This window comes from Chelonoidis abingdonii, chromosome 9 (assembly GCF_003597395.2).
Source record: "Chelonoidis abingdonii isolate Lonesome George chromosome 9, CheloAbing_2.0, whole genome shotgun sequence".
NCBI lineage: Eukaryota > Metazoa > Chordata > Testudines > Testudinidae > Chelonoidis > Chelonoidis abingdonii.
The window spans coordinates 80,152,454-80,171,680 of record NC_133777.1 but is presented as its reverse complement, the minus strand read 5'-3'; the positions used below and the strand labels follow the sequence as shown (position 1 = coordinate 80,171,680).

The window sequence follows — 19,227 nt, the reverse complement described above, 5'->3', positions numbered from 1 at the left end:
CCCCAAAAAATTCCTAGAGCAGATGTTTTAGAAAAACATCCAATCTTGATTTTAAAATTGTGGGTAATGGAGACCCCACCACAATCCTTAGTAAAGTATCAGAGGGGTAGCCGTGTTAGTCTGGATCTGTAAAAGCAGCAAAGAGTCCTGTGGCACCTTATAGGCTAACAGACGTGTTGGAGCATGAGCTTTCGTGGGTGAACATGCAACATCCGACGAAGTAGGTATTCACCCACGAAAGCTCATGCTCCAAAACATCTGTTAGCCTATAAGGTGCCACAGGACTCTTTGCTGCTTTTACAATCCTTAGTAAATCGTTCCAATGGTTAATTACTCTCACCCTTAAAAAATTTATGCCTTTTTTTTTCCAGTCTGCATTTGCCAAATTTCAACTTTGAGCCATTGGATCGTGTTATACATTTTCTCTGCTAAATTGAAGAGCTTATTTGTTTCCTCTGTAGATACTGTAAGCCCTTACCCTTCTCTTTGTGATGCTAAATAGATTGAGGTCTGTGAGTCTATCGCTATGAGACATATTTTCTAATCCTTTAATCATTCTCATGACTCTTCTCTGAGCCTTCTCCAGTTTATCAACATTCTTCTTGAACTGTGGGCACCAGAACTGGACCCAATATTCCTGCAGCATTCAGATCGTTGCCAAATATAGATGTAAAATACCTCTCTACTTCCCCTCTTAATGCACCCCAGGATCACATTAGGTCTTCTGGGCAAAGGGTCACCCTGGGAGCTCATGTTCAGCTGAGTATCCACCACGACCCCCAGATTTTTTTGGCAGTCACCGCTTGCCAGGGTAGAGTCCCTCTTCCAGTAAGTACAGCCTACATTCTTTGTTCCCATATGTATCTACATTTACATTTAGCTGTATTAAAAAGCATATTGTTTTTTTGCACAGTTTACCAAGCAGTCAAGATCACTCTGAATCAGTGACCTGTCTTCATTTACCATTCCCCCAATTTTTGTATCATCTGCAAAATTATGAGTGAAGATTTTGTTTTCATCTGGATTATTGGTAAAAAATGTTCAATAGTGCAGGACCCCACTGGACAACACACCTGCTCAATGACAATTCCTATTTACAATGACATTTTGAGACCTATCAGCCAGTTTTTAATTGATTTAATGTGTGCATGTCAATTTTATATTATTCTAGCTTTTTAATCAAAATTTTGTATTATACCAAGTGAAAAGCCTTAGAGAAGTCTAAATCAAGTACATCAGCGCTACTACCTTTATCAACTAAAATGGTAATCGCATCCAAAAATATGATGTGTGTTTGACAGGATCTAGTTTTCCATAAACCCATGTTGATTTTGCATTAATTACAGTACCCTCTTTTAATTCTTTAATAATCAAGTACTACATTAGCCACTCTATGATTTTGCTTCCCTCCTCTCGTTCCCCAATATCCCGAAACTTAGAGGGGAAGGATTGTTGTTAGAAGGGAGGCAATGGCTGCACAACACCTGAAGGAACCTTACTGCCAAGTGGGGGAAGCCCAAGCAGTGGCACAAAGAAGCTCACCCCCGCATGGGTGTACCCAGTGGTAAGCAGGATTTCCCTGAATATCTCTGGACGTGTGCATTTTAAGGGCTGTGCCTGCTCTCTCTGTTCAGTCAAGCCAACCCAGCCCTAGTATCCACAAGCTGATATTATTACCAGTTTGAAAGATTAAGCGGGTTTACGTTCTAGTTTTTTTGTGCTAATTTTGACTTTTTTAAATATATTTGACAAAAGTAAGGTAACTCATTTCTGTTTTTCAGAAAGCCCAGCAGGGCTGCTGTTCACATCCGCTTTTGAGGGTACCAATGAAGCAGGAGTTATTCAAAGTAAAACCTTAAGGAAGAGACATAAAAGTGCTGTGGAACCTGACCTAAAACAGATGGCATGGGGAAGCAGGAACCGTAATCTGAGTGGAGATGCCCTGATGGGGTTCATGATAAATAGAATTAACCAGAATGCAAGCCGTGGAGACATTGTGGAAAAATTAGGAGCTGATGCAAAAATACTATCTAATGTATTCCAGAAGAGCATAAGGCCAAATAGTCTTGACATCAGGAAGTCATCTTTAGGGTTTGAGAGAGAGAGTATGGAGAAGGAATCTAGCGATGAAGATGCACCTTTCTATGGCAGTTTTGCAGATAAAACAGAATCTCCTGTTATCTTTGATTTAGAAGACTTAGATGCTGAACCTGACACAGCCAAAATAGTAAAGTCATCTAATGAAAAACCTAAGATGTTACAGCGTAATAGCAGCTTTCTAATAAAACCAGTTGAAAAAACAGATGTGGAAACTGGATTTGATCCCCTCTCGCTGCTGGTTGCTGAGACAGAGCAACAGAAAGATGATGATGATGATGATGACGATGATGATGACAAAAGTGTTTCAACGCCATCTGCAAGACGGGATTTAGCGGAAGAAATAGTGATGTACATGAACAACATGAGCAGCCCTTTGACAAGCCGTGCGCCAAGCATTGACTTGCAAAAAACATACGATGACAAAAATGTTAGTAAAAAGAGTCCAACACTCACCAAGCCATGCAGAAGATCCAGCCTTCCCCCAAATTCTCCCAGGCCAATGCGTCTTATCAAATCCAAAAGTTACCACATAAAAAATGAAGAAAGGCCAAGGGACAGGCTTTGGTCCTCTCCATCTTACAGTCCAGCAAGGGATCAGTCACAGGACATGGCAGGTGCATTAACTCTAGTGTCTCCACCTTCGTTCAACTTAGATACACTATTAACACCTACATTTGATGTTCTGAAAAGCAGCATGTTTTCTGCTGGGAAAGGTGTTGCAGAGAAGGCTAGCAAGTGGTATTCAAAGTTTACTACATATGCTGCATCCTCAAAGGTAAACTTTCACAATTACTTTGAGATTTTTCAAAAGATACATTTCTATGAAGAAAGGACATAATTCTGGAGAGGCTGAAACACTGAACCTTGTGTGTGTGGAAAAGGTCTAGTTGGCTGACATACATCAAGGCAGAGTATATGCACAACATCCATTAGTGATGAAATGAGATTTGCTAGAACCTGATTTACACACCATTCTTCAATTAAATGCAGTGATTGACATTTTCAAAGCAATTGAAGGTCCTAGAAGGACAAGGAAGTCAATAGCAACTACAGATTAAGTGTGTATTCAAGTAATTATAGTATTAGCAGTACTAATTTCTCAGTTTCTGGGGATGCAATATAGATAGCATGTTGTGTCCTGGAGTGGGAGCAGATTGGATAACTCTTGTCAATTTGGAAACAATACTGATGGATTTGGAAAGGCATCTTATTCATTCAGCTACCAGCACGGTGTCTTTAAGAGGGTTGCTTGGCATATGAGGGGGAATGTAATGTGAAGAAAAATAGAGGATTCTTGAGCATTTTCATTTAGGCTTAGCTGGCAGAAGCACAGAAAAATTGTTGGTGGTTATTGCTCCGAACAGATACTTTTTTCCTCTGTAGTGTAAATCTTTTACTAATGATATTTGGGAACTAGATGTGTGTTTTCCAGTACCAGACTAGAATACGTGCAGCTTTTATTTAACATATGTCTTTATGGAGGATAGTGGTTACTCCGACTAGAAAAATATTCTTTGGTCTTTACTTTAGAGAAGTAAATGAAAACTTGTCCATCATAAGCGAGAAATTCTCAGATAAATGCAACTTAACTTTGAAATGTACATTTCATGTGTGTACAGTATTACAGCTACTAGACTCTTTACTTTTTATTTAAACTCTCTTAAATACTGTGCACCTGGGAAAATGCTTTTTCAAATAGTCTGAATGATGCAGTATTTATGTAGCAAATATCTTTTTGTATATGTCTGTTTTTAATAGATACTTCTGTCTGTCTTTAAATGAACAGAAACAATTTGAAGAAAAATTGTTCCAGCATTAATTTGAAAAATGGAAGTGCTCTTATATTCAATGATTAGCTGATCTAAAGCTGTGTCTGCATCAGAATTGTTTTGTTTGAATTCCCGCCAACGTTGCCACTGGTTCAACTTGTATCAATCATAGAAACAGTGGAAATGCTAGTGTAGACAGGCTCCCAGTGCATGTTGGGGATCTAACCCAAGGATTTTTTTTAAAAGGAGCCCATTGAGATCTACTGAATAAAGACTGACTTGTCTTTTATACATATACGGGTTCTCAATACAAATCTGAGGTGAACTATATCAGAGAGAAATACTTGGGTGTCCAACTTCTCATAATAAAAATAACATTTTTATCTTTCAAAAATGTTTCCATTTGCCTTTAATTTTCTGAGCATAGAAAATAACAATATCACTGTTTGTTTTGTTTTTTTTGTAGGATCAAAATTCAGACCGAGCAAGTGTTTCATCTCTTGGAATTCTGGATTCAGAATCAACGTCTCTAACTGATGAAGATGTCTGCAATGACTTTGAAGGTACTACTTCTCCTCAAGAGAACAATGACATCTCGGTAATTAAGGAAATTGGTCTAAGCAGGACAAGCCTAGAAAGTTCAGCTTCTCATGATGGCTCATCCAAGCAATTCTATCACTGTGGTAAGAAGTTTGTTTTTTTTTATATTTTCATCAAATTTGCAATCACTTGCTCAAAACTATAGCGTTGAAAGCTGTGGCATCTCTTCATAATTTTAGTTCATAATTTGGGATCTCAGCAGATACATTAGCCCTTTTTGTGAGGGAAAGCAAATGTATGCAAACTATTACCTCGCTGCATGCATGTCCCCAACGCATGTGTGCGTGTTCTTATTGTAGCTCCTTGGGAAAGGGACGATCTTTTTGTTCCGTGTTTACACAGCCCTTAGTACAATGGGGTTCTGATCTATGACCAGGGAGTACAAATAGTAATAACAATGATATTCGCATGAACCTCTATATTCCACCTCACTGTACCTGGAGTTGATCTTGTATGGCTCCAGTATCTTCAATGGCTAATAGAGACAACTGCACTTTTCAGCTAAGAGAGGGTTATATAAGCTGCAAAAGTCTGTAACAAGGCTTGTTTGGTAGCTCATTTTATTGTTCCTGGCTTTTTTTTGTTTTTCTTCTTAATAGTAATAATAAAAATCCTTAGTAACCAATGGTTCCCAAACTTTAACAACCTGTGAACCCCTTTCACTAAAATGTCGTCTCATTAATCCCCTCCTAAAAATGAATATTTCCAGGGATTTTCTCCTTTACCTGAGCATAAATTATAAAAGCAGTGATCTTGGAAATATAAAATTTGTTTTTATGGCATGCATATTACACAATATTTATTAAGTATTATTCATCATTACAGAATTTTTATTGTATTATGAAAACAGCAACACTCTTCCAAGATCTCACTTTCATAGCTTGTATCACTTTGAATAAGTCTGTTATAAGATGAGGCTCTTATGTTTCATCAAGGAGGATCAGATGTGAAACAGCATGAAGTTATTTAAGAAGCCAACTCAAAGAGTTCCTCCTACACAAGCATTCAGGTTTTGAGCAGTCCAGGCAAACAATACACATTACAACAAAGCTTAAACTTATTCTTCATAATAATTTTAAAACAATACTAGCTGCCTGTTTAATTTTAAAAACTGCAAAAAATATCCACCTCCATTTCCATTTCTTATAAGAAGTCTTGAAGTTTAAATCTCCTCAGTGTGATAGATTGGCTTGCTTTGATTTGCTTAGCTCTTGGAAGTTCAGAGTCTGCGGGCTGCTGGTGCCATGCTGCCCGGGATCCCCAGGGACAGCTTTGTCCGCCATTAGGGAATTTTTACCTGAGAACCCCCTGTAACATTTTGTGAACCCCCAGGGGTTCACCAATCCCAGTTTGGGAACCACTACCTTAGTAAAAGTAACATTGTGTTTCCATGTAGAGAACAAGACAGGCATTTTACTGAATTGTCTCTAATGTTTAGAGGAGATTAAATGGTGGGTTTTTTGTGTTATATACAGATTTCTGCATAAATGTCATGATAGAGTACCCCATTTTAACCACAATCAAATTGAGAGGAAGCATGGTTTAGTGAGGAAAGTATAGGACTGGGAGTCAGGAGAGCTAGGTTCTCTTTGGGGACATGCCATAGCAAGTCATTTAGTATCACTTTTTTTTTTTTTTTTGCATTTCCTGCAAAAAAAAAAAAAAAAAATATCCATCATTTAACCTCTTATAGTGAGAAATGTCTGTCTCTCTCTGGACAACAGACAGTAGGAGAACATCAAATATCTTTCATGGAGCCCTGCTGCTGGTCTCACAGGAATGGACCCAGGGGACAGAATTTCATTTCTGCTGCTGGAGTGGGGAGTATTTTTGAAGTGGTGGTGTGTGAATATGGGGCAAGTTAGCGGACTGGAGCATGGAAGGGAAATGGGTTTATAGGAAGAATTAATTTCTTGTTTAAGAGGTAGGGAGTTCAGCATGGTAACTGTTTGTTTGTAGTAGAGTCTGTGGATGGATGACAGGCATACCAAGGTTGCGGGAGGTGAAAGCTGCATGGCATACTCTGAGGGGTTATTTGGGTTCTATTAGGGTTGACCATGCTGGGCTTTTTTTTAGTAAGAATTAAAGAAAATGCATTTGGACCAAAACATTTTAAACCTCTTCCCACTCTGTCTTCCCTGTATGTGCACATGAAGGCATGCACATGTATGTTGTCATTAGTAATTGTCAGGTTATCCCTCAGTGAATTATCGGAGTGTTTTTTCTGTTTGTTTGGTATGAGAAAGATTTTAACCACCTGTACTTCATTTTTCCTATCTGTAATAGTGGTTCTGTCTAGCTGATTCTGTAGCGAAATCTTTCATCCCTCCTTAGCTTTGATTCATGCAGGAACCATATGAATTGCTTCATCAGAACCTGTTCCTAGCTATTAGCATGCTCCTTTCACAGAATCTACATGTACTGGTTTTCCATGCTTGGCAGCTCACCACTATCCCTGTTGTTGGCAGCAGCCTCAGACCTTGTCTTAGCAACTCACTCTGTTCCAGGGCATCTCCAGCATAATAACTGACCTGCTGTAGCTCCCAAAATATACTTTACTATGTAAAGTCACTTAGTTAAAGACCAATGTAGATTCTAATGTAAATTTATTTTATGTAGTAACAAATACTTCCTTTTATTTGTTTATCATCAATTAATAGGTTCCCTTTCAAAGTTTCCCTTGCCTGACAAATCAGAATTGATGTCTTCTTGCAGCACAAGTAGCACCAGTGTGTTTCAGAACTATGCTATGGAGGTATAGTATGATATGTCTTGCTATAGCATCTTAATTTGGATAGAAAAGAAACAACTTTTCTTCATGTATTTCTTAGACATATTCCAGATAAAGACAAAAGAACATATTCCAAGTAAAAATGAAATGCCACTTTAAACTCGGTTAGAACTCCAAGTTAAAGACTCAGTATAGTAAAAATTAGTAAATAGGTAAATGCTCCTGCTCTAAAAATGTCTTGATTATTCTTGCAATCCTTTAGTTTAGAATAAGGCTAGGATTTTCAAAGGATCCTGAGGAAACTAGTTGCCATGGGATTTGGAAATCTAAAAGAAACACTAACACATCTTATACAACTCTCAATTTAAAAATTATACTATTTTTTTTTTAATGGTAACTGTGGTTAATTTTAGTTTCTTCCTTGGGTCTTTGTTCACGCAGAACCTGCTGTGGGTGTGTATGCCCCATGCACATAAGACTGGAACCTTTTAGCTAGCAATGCCTGTTGGGGCTGTACACGCATCCTTCATAGATTCATAGACTCTAGGACTGGAAGGGACCTCGAGAGGTCATCGAGTCCAGTACCCTGCCCTCATGGCAGGACCAAATACTGTCTAGACCATCCCTGATAAACATTTATCTAACCTACTCTTAAATATCTCCAGAGAGGAGGATGAGATCCCTAACCTCCCTAGGCATTTATTCCAGTTGTTAACTATCCTGACAGTTAGGAACTTTTTCCTAATGTCCAACCTAAATCTCCTTGCTGCAGTTTAAGCCCATTGTTTCTTGTTCTATCATAGAGGCTAAGATGAACAAGTTTTCTCCTCCTATGATACACTTTTAGTTACCTGAAACTGCTATCAGTCCCTCTCAGTCTTCTGTTTTCCAAACTAAATAAACCCAATTCTTTCAGCCCTTCATAGTTCATGTTCACGAACCTTTAATCATCTTGTTGCTCTTCTCTGGACCCTCTCCAATGTCTCCATCTTCTTTAAATGCGATGCCCAGAACTGGACACAATACTCCAGTTGAGGCCTAACCAGCGCAGAGCAGAGCAGAAGAATGACTTCTCGTGTCTTGTTTACAACACACCTGTTAATGCATCCCAGAATCACTTTTTGTTTTTTTGGTTTTTTTTGCAGCAGTATCACACTGTTAACTCATATTTAGCTTGTGGTACCCTGTAGGGAGGGTATGAAGGTGAAGCAGCCCCAACAGTCATTCAGTTTTTTTGCTGCCCATGGTAATTTGTCACCACCTAAAGTGTCTAAGATTTCCTACTCATTCACACCTCCTTCCTCTTGAGTTAGGGCACGCTTTACTGGGGCTCAGTTGACATCTGTAGCTTGCTTTAGGGGAGACCCTATTTCTCAGATCCGTGGGATGACTGCTTGGAATTTAGTTCATGCGTTTACCAAACACTGCTCCATTGTGGCGGCTTCTAGATCTATTTGGCAGGGATGTCCTAAAGTTGTTATTTAGATAGGACTCCTGTCACCCACCTCTCTGAGAGGTAACTGCTAGTCGGTCACTTACCATGCAATCTTTGTGGACAAACACTCAAAGAAGATGGTTATTTCCCTTACAGTAACTGGAGTTCTTTGAGAGGCTTTTAGTCAATTCAGATCTCACCCACCCTACTTCCCCACTGATATGGGGCCTTTATTTGGATTCTGTATTAGTGAAGGAACTGAGTGGTAATTAAGGCTGATGCACCATTTATACCTTGGGGCACAAGGATGTACAGAGAGCATGTGCGGCCCCCACATACACTGCTGGCTAAAATGTTCCAGGTTTGCATAGATGGGTGCACACACCTACAGTAGGATCCATGTGGCCAATAGTCCCTTCAGTAACTGGAGTTCTTTGAGATAAGTATCTTCTTTTTATTGATGCTGAAAGAATATTTAAGATGTGATTTACTTCTACCTCTAATGCTGTTTATGTGCTTTTTGCATTTTACTGAATTTGGACAATGAAAATAGATGAGTTACTTTTCTCTGTTCAATTAGATTTTAGTTCTCATGTACTAACCATCATTACAGAGGAGAGCTTAAATTCAAGTAGTTATTTATTTTGTTTACTATTAGGGTGTTTTGGGGTTCTGGTTTGGTTAACAAATCCTAGATTGTAGGCCTAAACAACTTACAATGTCTCTTTTGGCAAACTGATAACAAAGCCCACATTATTATTCTAGATATATCAGTGTTTGTAAGGTTTGAGCTATCCTGGTAGACCAGTGAGAAGGGAAGCCAAACAATTCAGCTACAATGTATTTGTGTACTGCATGAGCAAAGTAATTTAGTCCCTAATCTGTTTATATTAGCCCCTGATCTGTTTACCTCACAATAGATCTGAGTCTTCACAAACTCATTCTTGCAGGTAATTAATTCCTCTGAGATACATCAGTCATTCCATCATTCACTTCTGTTTCACTCTAGGACACAGATGAGTCCATGGAAGCATCAACTGAACACTAATGTACTTTGGATTGAAAGCTTACTATTGATGTATTGAAATACATAAATTCAGGCCAAAAAGTTCAATCTTGAGTGCTTAAAGTTAGGCAATTACTTTATTTTTAGGTGTCCAGATACAGGTTTAGGTACTAAGCTTTTCAGCACCTAAGCATGAACATTTTGGCCTTAGTCTGTTGTTCTCGTCTATGCATTTTCTTTGTAACAAAGAGCAAAGAAGTTCTGAAGCCCCTGTAGAACTCCTCTTAATTAAGTACTATATACAGGTACTCATCTCAAGCTGTTCGCGATGTCGAACTTGTGACTGTCTGGTTCATGATGAAGAAATCATGGCAGGATGGACTGCAGATGATTCAAATCTCAATACCACATGTCCCTTCTGTGGCAACCTATTCCTGCCCTTTTTGAATATTGAAATCCGAGATCTGCGGCGACCTGGGCGGTAATTTATTATATGATTTCTCGCTTAAGGTTTTATATGCTCAAATTTTAATTTTTTAAGCCTTTCTTACATTACATTAATACTTCATTTCCTCATAGGTACTTTCTGAAGTCCAGTCCATCTACAGAGAATATGCAGCTTCCCTCACCTTTTTCAAATCAGACAGGAAAATCCTGTATCTCTACTCCCACATCATGTCTTGCTACATCTGTAATGCCTGTTCAAGATTTTAATTCAAAATGGTAAATGTGCATTTTCTATTGACTGATACTTTTACCTGAAATAATTCAGGGGCATGTGTAAATTCATAACTAATGGAAAGAAATTGTATTACAAAAAGGTTAAAAAGTGAAAAGATATAAGAAAAATCTGTTTAACATGAGGACCTCCGTACTGTTGCTCGCTGCCCCGTGCGAGCTGGACATTTGGCAGATTAGCTGGGTTAACTGTTTGCATTCCCTCCCTATAGCAGAAAATCACTGACAACATCCATAATCCTGCAGTATTGGCTGTAGTCCCTGATGGGGGGCCCCCGTCCATCATCATTTTCTCATACCGTGTTGCTATACAAAAAGCATATTTCTTCTTATAGTGTTTCTGTTCTTTGCAAGGAGAGAGTCGCTTTCCTGTGACATGGGCAGTGTGGTTGGCTGAGTGGAATCTGAGGTGCCACTTTGGGTCTGGGGTTCTCCATCATAATGAGGGTCAAGATCCAATGAGTAGTGGGCCACTTAGGTTTTTGTTTTACATCTTTGCCTATGTAACTCCCAGTATGTATGAACACTAAAGAACAATGTGAAAGCTCGTCTTGTTTGTAACCATATCTTTTCCAGCAAATCTAAGCAGCAGGACAACTCTTGTGCCACAAGTATCCAAATCCCTTCAGGAAGAAGACAAAATATTGCTGGGTCAGAGTGTCCCAGTCATGCTGTAGCAAGAAGTGTCAGTACTTACGGTCCACTGGAAGAGGATGAGAAGGGAAGCCGGAAGCTCAGCCATATTGTTCCCACTGGCAGCCTGCCCACCACTTTGCAAGGAACAACAGTGTGTAGTGGTTTGTTTCTAATTTAAGCAACAGTGTTTTAAATGTGCAGTAGACTTGATCATGCAGAATAGTAGTAATGTCATCTGAAATCACCTTCCCAGGTTAAAAGCAGAAATAGATCTCATGATTTTAATGTGAACTAAAATTAATTTCAGCGAGTAGACTTTGGTATTCCTGGAAGGGAACAGTTAACATTCACAAGATTTTTTTTTTTTTTTTATGAAGAGCTACATTTCATATAATTTATTTTCTTCCTTTTTTACAATAGGATTCTTTGGGACTGGAATGGTGTTTATGTAGTCCTGACCCCATCACTGTTCCTTACCTAAGTCCTCTAGTGGTATGGAAAGAGCTTGAAAGCTTGCTTGAAAATGAAGGGGATCATGTGATAACAGTGGCAGATTTTGTAGACCATCATCCTATCGTGTTTTGGAATCTGGTGTGGTATTTCAGGCGTCTGGACTTGCCCAGTAACTTACCAGGACTAATACTTTCTTCTGAGCACTGTAATAAAAATTCAAAGGTATGGAAAAAGATAGGGCAGTATTGAATGATGAGGACTTGAATGTTTGTCTTTCAGTGATTGATCTGATTCTACAGTCCTTATGTGGAAATAGCTCTTGTGCAAGTGCTTACAACTAACTGGGCCCAATCCTCAGCTAGTGTAAATTGTTATAGCTCCATTTCCTTTAACTGGCCCAGTGTATTTCCATACCTTAACTCTTGAACTTAGACCCAGTGGTGCCTGTGCTGGGTGTAGTATGCTACTGGTGGCAGGCTCAGTGAAGTTTGATGTCCTGTTCCAGCTACAAGGGACTTCACAACTCATATTTTTGACTTTATTATTTCATGCCAAACAAAAAAAAAAAAAAAAAGCTGAGTGGACTAGAGGGTGTGTAGGTGTTTGATTATGGAAAGATGAGGAGGAGAAGATCCTTTAGGCCTTCTTTTCAGAGCCCTGGGCTTTCGTCATTACCAGGACCCAGACTATAATGGGAAATAGTGGTTTTGTGGCTTAGGTTAAAGCTGTTATCCTCTAATCTACTGATCTAATATGTATCAGTTAAACTGAGAGAGTCAGCTGTTATAACCGTCATAAACTACCTCTGTATTCAAAGGCTTAATCTTCCTATTCAGATTCCACGAAACTGTATGTCAGAGGACAGTAAATATGTTCTCATTCAGATGCTATGGGACAATATGAAGTTGCATCAGGATCCAGGACAGCCCCTATATATTCTGTGGAATGCACAGAGTAAGTTGTCTATTTAAAAACCAAAGTAGCTTTTATTTTCAACAACTAAAAAACGTATATTGAAAAGAGATCTTTTTTCATTTAGTTATCCTATATAGATATACAATTGATTTTTTGATCAAACCACTTTCTTTGTCTTGCAGGTCAAAATCGTACTCTTTTGTTTGAGAGTGAGTGTTCTGTTTGTTGCTATTGCTAAGCTTTTTGTGATATTTATTTATTTGGTGTGTGTGTCTGTGTGTGTGTTTTACAAATAGATTTTAGCTTCCAGCATACTGCTTCAACAAGTTTTGTTTTCCAGTAGAAGTAGGCCACCATTTCTTGTCAGTGTTTTCTTTATGGGAGAGAGAGGAATAGTAGGATTGTGCTTGGTGATTCACAAAACTTGCAGTAGTTTGTACAAAACATTTCAATAAATCCATCCATTTAGCCTATTTTCTTATATTAGATTTTTGTTTTTTAAACTAAGTATTTGATTGCTACTAAAAGACCTGCAAAGGTCAGTAGGCCCATTTATGGCTGTTTATTTGTGCTTGTCTCATATATTCCTGTTCTCTTTCTTTACCTTGATGCTGTTCTGACTTGATGCGTGTTTTTTTTGTTGTTGTTTTTTTGGTAACATATTGAGTGTATCCACATTTTTATAGACTTGCATTGTTTTTGGTTTTCTCATACCATGCTGCTTACAAAAAGCATATTTCTTCTTATGGTGTTTGTTCTTTGGCAGCCCAAAAGTATCCAGTGGTCCATTTATTGCAGAAAGATGATGACTCCTTTAACCAGGAGCTCTTGAGAAGCATGGTGAAAAGTATTAAGATGAATGATGTCTATGGACCAATGAGTCAAATCTTAGAGCGATTGAACAAATGGCCACAGATTAAAAGACAGAGGTAGGAATACTCATGTATCAAATTGAAGCAAGCTTTTGCGATGAGCATGGGATCGCAGTATGAATAGTATGTTCACAGGGTTACAACCTTTACAAGGTGTTAAGCAACGTTCTCCCAAGAGTATCTACTAAATATGGTCAGTGTTTTTTAAAAATGATTATTGCAAAAGCTTTATTTTAAAAACCCTTCGTTTTCTTAACTTCATTCCAAATTTTCCAGTAATTTGTTGGCTGGTTGGTTTATGGGTTTTTTGTTTGTTTTTCGCTGGGGGCTTTGTGGAACGGTTTTGACAAAATTCAAGAATTTTTGTTTTGCTTTGATTTTTATTTTCATTTTGGGGTGGTTTTTTCTCACTTTTATTCCCTCTTTATTTATTTGTGTGTGTTTGTTTACTTTCCATTTTTTGTACTCTTAAGGTGTACAGGGGTAGGAGTCTCAAGAAGGAGAAAATGTTACTTAATTCAACCTTTTAAAACTTTCTTCCTTCACTTTTCTAGTGGAAAAAGGGGGGAAAGGTAAAAAAGTGAGAGAAGAGGAAGGGGGGGGAAGAAATGAGATTGTTTTATTTAGAAAAAATGTGGACATTTCTAGAGAATTAAAATGTTTCCATGGAAAATCTTTAATTCTCTCAAAAAATAACTTTTTCTGAAGAAGTTTGTGACAAAAAAATGTTTTTACCCTCTCTATCTTTTATCACTGGTATATTTTGTGTCTGTCCCATATGTGCATGTTCCAGTTAGTCTGATCCAGACTCCACTGTCTTCATTGGGAGTTGGATCAGACCCTTGGCCTATAAACTCCTAGGTAAAGGGACATTGTCATTTTCCATGTTTGAGCACCAAACACAGTATAGGGGCTCAACAAATAATGATTTTCAAGGTGGCATTTTTTTCAACAATGTGGTAAGATAAGTAGTGTTTGTTTACTTATGGTTTGGCTTGATTCTGAATTGTCTGTAGTATTGATTTCAAATGGTACCATGTTTCAGAATTAATGCCTTTTTTACATTTTTAGGAGCCTCTATAGAGAAATATTATTTCTTTCACTTGTTGCTCTAGGAAGAGAGAACATTGATATAGGTAAGATATAAACTGTATGTAAGTAAATGTAGATTAATGGTTTATACAGACCATTATTTCAGATTTCAAGGAGAAAATATCTATTTTGGTATATTTCAATGTGTGCAATGTTAATATGGGGTGTGTGTGTGCGTGTGTACTGTTACAAGGACTCTTCAGCTGTTTCATGAAAATAGGCACAACTATACTATTGGCATAGGCTTGCCACCCATCCAGGTTTTGGCTTCCAGGTCTGGGTGTGATTTAGGGTTGTCAGGTGCCTGGTTTTCTACCAGAAAGTCCAGTCAAAAAGGGGACCTGGCAATGCTAAATAGTACCCAAACCAAAAGTCCGGTTACCACAGGGCATGGGGAAGTGCTGAGTTATTAACCCATGCCAGCCCCTGCTCAGCTGGGGCCACCACCTACCTGCAGGCAGGCTCTTTGAGAGGAGGCAGCAAGTGACAGGGAGTGAGGAGGAAAAGGAGAGAGTGATGGAGCAGGAAGGAGCAAGCGATGGGGCGAGGCCTTGGGGGAAGAGGTGGGCCTAAGGGATCTGGTTACCAGCAACTAGAAAGGTGGTTACCCTATTTTAGCGTCTGTATAAGTATGGTACAATACATAGACTTTTTTTATTTCTACAGATGCTTTTGACAAAGAGTACAAAATGGCCTATGATCGTCTCACAGCTAATCAGGTCAAGAGCACTCACAACTGCGATAGACCGCCAAGTACTGGAGTGATGGAATGCCGAAAGATTTTTGGAGAACCATATCTTTAATGTAGATGTACTGTAATGAATTGTATACATGCGTAAAGTCACAAAGAACATCTCTGTCTTCAGTGTTTGAAAACATATTTACAAATGTATTGTGGCAGAAGACTGGAAAAAATTGGGCCTATGTACAGTTACAGAAATGGACAATGAACAAAGAAGGGGCCAAATACTACTTTCCTCTCCTTGCTTCTCTCTGCAAATCATTTTGTGGAGCAGGGGACCCTAAACTAAATCAGTTCTCTAACAAGGGACAACATTTTACAGTCCTCTAAAGAAAACTTGGGAGAGGCAGACAAAAATGATGCACTGAAACTAGCAAGAGTGAAGTAAATTCTGCAAATCTGTTTACATAGAATATTCAAAATGTTATGAAGCGCATACAAAATTGTATTATACATATTTTAAATTGTTTATAGTAAGTTGATAGTTTTTTAATTAATTAGTCTAGTGAATTTTAATGAACTTATTGCATAAGCAATACAGTGCTCATTTCTTTTCTGCTATTTATAGTAACTGGTCCAATTAGGTTTTGAAAAAATAATTTGTTTTTGAAGTGGTCTATAATTTCAGCACTGTCCTAGCTAACATTCTGGGGCCAGTATTTTTCTTGCACACACACAATTATGTACTGCCACTGCAATCAGATGAAAAGTATGGCAAACGTAAAAATATGATTATTAACACTCTGACTCTATAGTATCTTTCTTTCTGAAGAAGTCCCCTACAAAATTCTGTAATACATGGAAGGATCCACAGTTTACTTTAAGGCGATCCAACGCTTTTTAGATGTTGGCATTCACTAATTTATCTATGGATATATATTACAAGATGTATAGCAAATAGCTTACAAAAATAGTTCCATATAAAATGTATAGTGTACAGTCCTGTATATGGAGGTGTAGGTATGTTTGTAAATGCCCTAAATATGGCACTTAATTCATTGTGGTCCAAAGTTACTCTTTAAAAAAAAAAAAAAAAAAAAAAAAGAGTGGTTATGGGGGAGATGCTACTTAAAATATATAGGGAATTTAATGTATGTAATAAGGTATATTTGGAATGGCTGATCTTATATTTCACAGGCAACACAGTAACTTCGGCTCTGTAAAGAAAATAGAGCTGCATAACTCTCTACCTTGGAGTCAGGACTTTTCAGAAAATGTTATGCACTCATTCACAGTAGCTACACACCAGAAAGTGGGTTTTATGTATAGTATCAGAGGTTCTATGTACAAGTTCTTTTTCCTACCACCTTGCAGCCTTGGAGGTGGAGAAGATACTCTGTCTTTGAGAGACTTCTCCCAACCTTTCCAATTTCCAAGAGCAATCCTACTGTGATATTTACCTAGATGGAAAAGATAAATATACCTTGTTGTGGGAGTTTTCTGCATAGCCCAGACACTCGCACCTGCCATCTTGTCAAAGTTAATGAGGGGCAGTGAGGGCTCCATCCTGTTTCCACTGAAGTAAATTGAAAAATTCTATTGACATCATTATTATTATTGAATGGAAATGTGATTAGACTTTTAGAGGGTTATTTCAAAGCACCTACCAATCCCTCTTCAAAAGAGTAAGGGAACACTCCCCTAAGCAGAATGTTTTAAAATGTCAAGAGCTGCAGTTTACTCTTAATGTTACATGCAAAATACATCTTGACCCACGTTCGGTCTCTCTGGATATAGCTTTCATTGAATAATACCTCTTTTCTAAGATGCTGCTAATTGGGTAGCTATTTTTTTCTTTAGGTGGAGATAGTAACATTACATTTACCACCAGAGTTCACATGCTTAATTTTAAAAAATTGTGAGGCTTTATTTTGTAGTGCCCACATTTTCTGAAAAGTATTCCTCGCTGATGATGTAAAACTACCATATTAATCATCAGTTACAATACATGATAAATACGCTGCCAACATGCTCAACTCAGTCATCAAAACCAGCATGTGGAATACATGGTCATTACTTCTGAACTTACTCATTGTAAGTACCTAGTAACATGTATGCTCTGCATGCTCTGCTGTAGCTACATTGTATTTACCAAGTAAAAGTTACCTGCAATGGTCACCATGTATGTAAATAACTACCTTCATATTTGTGCTGTGTATAATACAGTGTTATACCACTTTCTTTAAATCCTATTTCCTACTACAGTTACTACTACTTGATGATCGCCATTCTGTGGTACCTAATAGCCATGAAGGAGAACAAGCTGTTTCTCCAGAGCTGTCACTGGTGTTACAGAGGTACTTGGAAAGCTATGAGGCAGGCTTCATGTTCTAGATTGAGCAGTTAACCTGTACTGGCACAAGCATCTGAGTCTGGTCTCCAAACCAAGTCTCATTTGATGACATTACATTGCAACTATGCACTTGTGCTTGCACAGAATATCAACATCTTTAATACGTAGCCCAATCCTTTAGCCCAGCTTGCTTATGAGTACTTTCCCCCTACCACCTTAACTGTAGAAGACCAAACAAGTTTGCCAGCTTATGCAGGTATGAAAAGTCCTTTCAGTATTATATTGAAAGCACATAATGTACCATAAAAATATTGTATATGTCTCATTATTTCAGGCAAGCAATTTTAGCGTGCCCTTGCCCTCTTAAGACTGCATTTCTTAAAGGTTGCTGATGTTCAGTTGTGCTTGCTTTACATTAATATATCATGTTGTTTTTATTTATCAAATGAAATCATTATCCACTTAACTTTTTAAATACTCCTTTCGCAAAACCTGGTGCAAGTCAGTCAACTGTAGAAACATTGTAACATAAGAAGGGCCATATTGGGTTAGACCAATGGTCCATCTAGCCAAGTATGCTGTCTTCCGACAGTGGCCAATGCCAGATGCTTCAAAAGCAATAAACAGAACAGGGAAATTATCAAGTGATCCATCCCCTGTCATCCAGTCCCAGTTTATGGCAGTCAAAGACTTAAGGACATCCAGTGTTTGGGGTTGCTTCCCTGACCATCCATGGCTGTCTTCCATGAACTTACCTGATTCTTTTTCTTTTAGCCCAGTTATAGTTTTAACTTTTGGCCATCACAATATACCCTGGCAACAAGTTCTACAGGTTGACTGTGTATTGTGTGAAGAAGTACTTCCTTTTGTTTGTTTTCAACCTGCTATTAATTTTATTAGATGACCCCGGGTTCTTGTGTTTTATGTGAAGGGGTAAATAACACTTCCTTATTCATTTTCTCCACCCCATTCATGATTTTCTAGCCCTCTATCAGATCCCCCTTAGTCTCCTCTTTTCCAAGCTGAAAAGTCCCAGTCTTATTAATCTCTCCTCATATGGAAGCTGTTCTGTACCGTTAATCATTTTGTTGCCTTCTTTTTTTTTCCTTTTCCATTCTTAATGTATCTTTTAGAGCTGAGATGACCAGAACTGCCTGCAGTATTCAAGGTGTGAGCGCACCATGGATTTATGTAGTGGCATTATGATATTTCAAGTTTATCTATCCCTTTCCTAATGGTTCCTAACGTTAGTTTTTTCAACTGCTTCTCACATTGAGTAGATGCTTTTAGAGAATGATTCATAATGTTTCCAAGATCTCTTTCTTGAGTGGTTAACAGCCAATTTAGACCCCATCATTTTATATGTAGAGTTGGGATTATGTTTTCCAATGTGCATTACTTTGCATTTAGCAACATTTGACTTTCATCTGCCATTTTGTTCCCAGTCATGTAGTTTTGTGAGATTCCTTTGTAACTCTTCGCAGTCTGCTTTGGACTTAACTATCTGAGTAATTTTGTATCCTCTACAAACCTTGCCACCTCATTATTTATCCCTTTTTCCAGATCATTTGTGAAATAGAAAATATCTCAGAAACTGATATATTTTTAGATAGTTATAATGTGGTGGTCAGAATGCAGATCCTGAAGGTGGAAAGTTTTTAAGCATCATACAATTCAATATTGAAATACTTTTCAGCCTTCACTGTCCTTTATTAAAAAAGCATTTTGATTATGTTTTCCAGTATTGCTAGGATGAAGATGTTTTCTAGTACTTCTGGAATATATTTTCAATTTTAAAAATTGTAAAATATTGTGTGTATTATATAGTGCTTCTTTCCATTAACT

General features: G+C 38.0%; 1 protein-coding gene across 1 annotated transcript in view; it reads left to right on the top strand.

Moving 5' to 3' along the window:
• DENND4A (DENN domain containing 4A) overlaps positions 1 to 18,389 on the top strand; it is a 92,829-nt gene extending 74,440 nt beyond the window's left edge. Inside the window, exons 20-30 of the mRNA XM_075069064.1 lie at positions 1,782 to 2,875; positions 4,336 to 4,552; positions 7,130 to 7,224; positions 9,947 to 10,122; positions 10,221 to 10,364; positions 10,956 to 11,166; positions 11,436 to 11,690; positions 12,305 to 12,422; positions 13,150 to 13,312; positions 14,327 to 14,391; positions 15,014 to 18,389. Of these exons, the coding sequence (XP_074925165.1) occupies positions 1,782 to 2,875; positions 4,336 to 4,552; positions 7,130 to 7,224; positions 9,947 to 10,122; positions 10,221 to 10,364; positions 10,956 to 11,166; positions 11,436 to 11,690; positions 12,305 to 12,422; positions 13,150 to 13,312; positions 14,327 to 14,391; positions 15,014 to 15,150 (2,675 nt within the window). The 3' untranslated portion in view covers positions 15,151 to 18,389. The remainder of the gene's footprint in view (positions 1 to 1,781; positions 2,876 to 4,335; positions 4,553 to 7,129; positions 7,225 to 9,946; positions 10,123 to 10,220; positions 10,365 to 10,955; positions 11,167 to 11,435; positions 11,691 to 12,304; positions 12,423 to 13,149; positions 13,313 to 14,326; positions 14,392 to 15,013) is intronic.
• Positions 18,390 to 19,227: the final 838 nt, after the last annotated feature.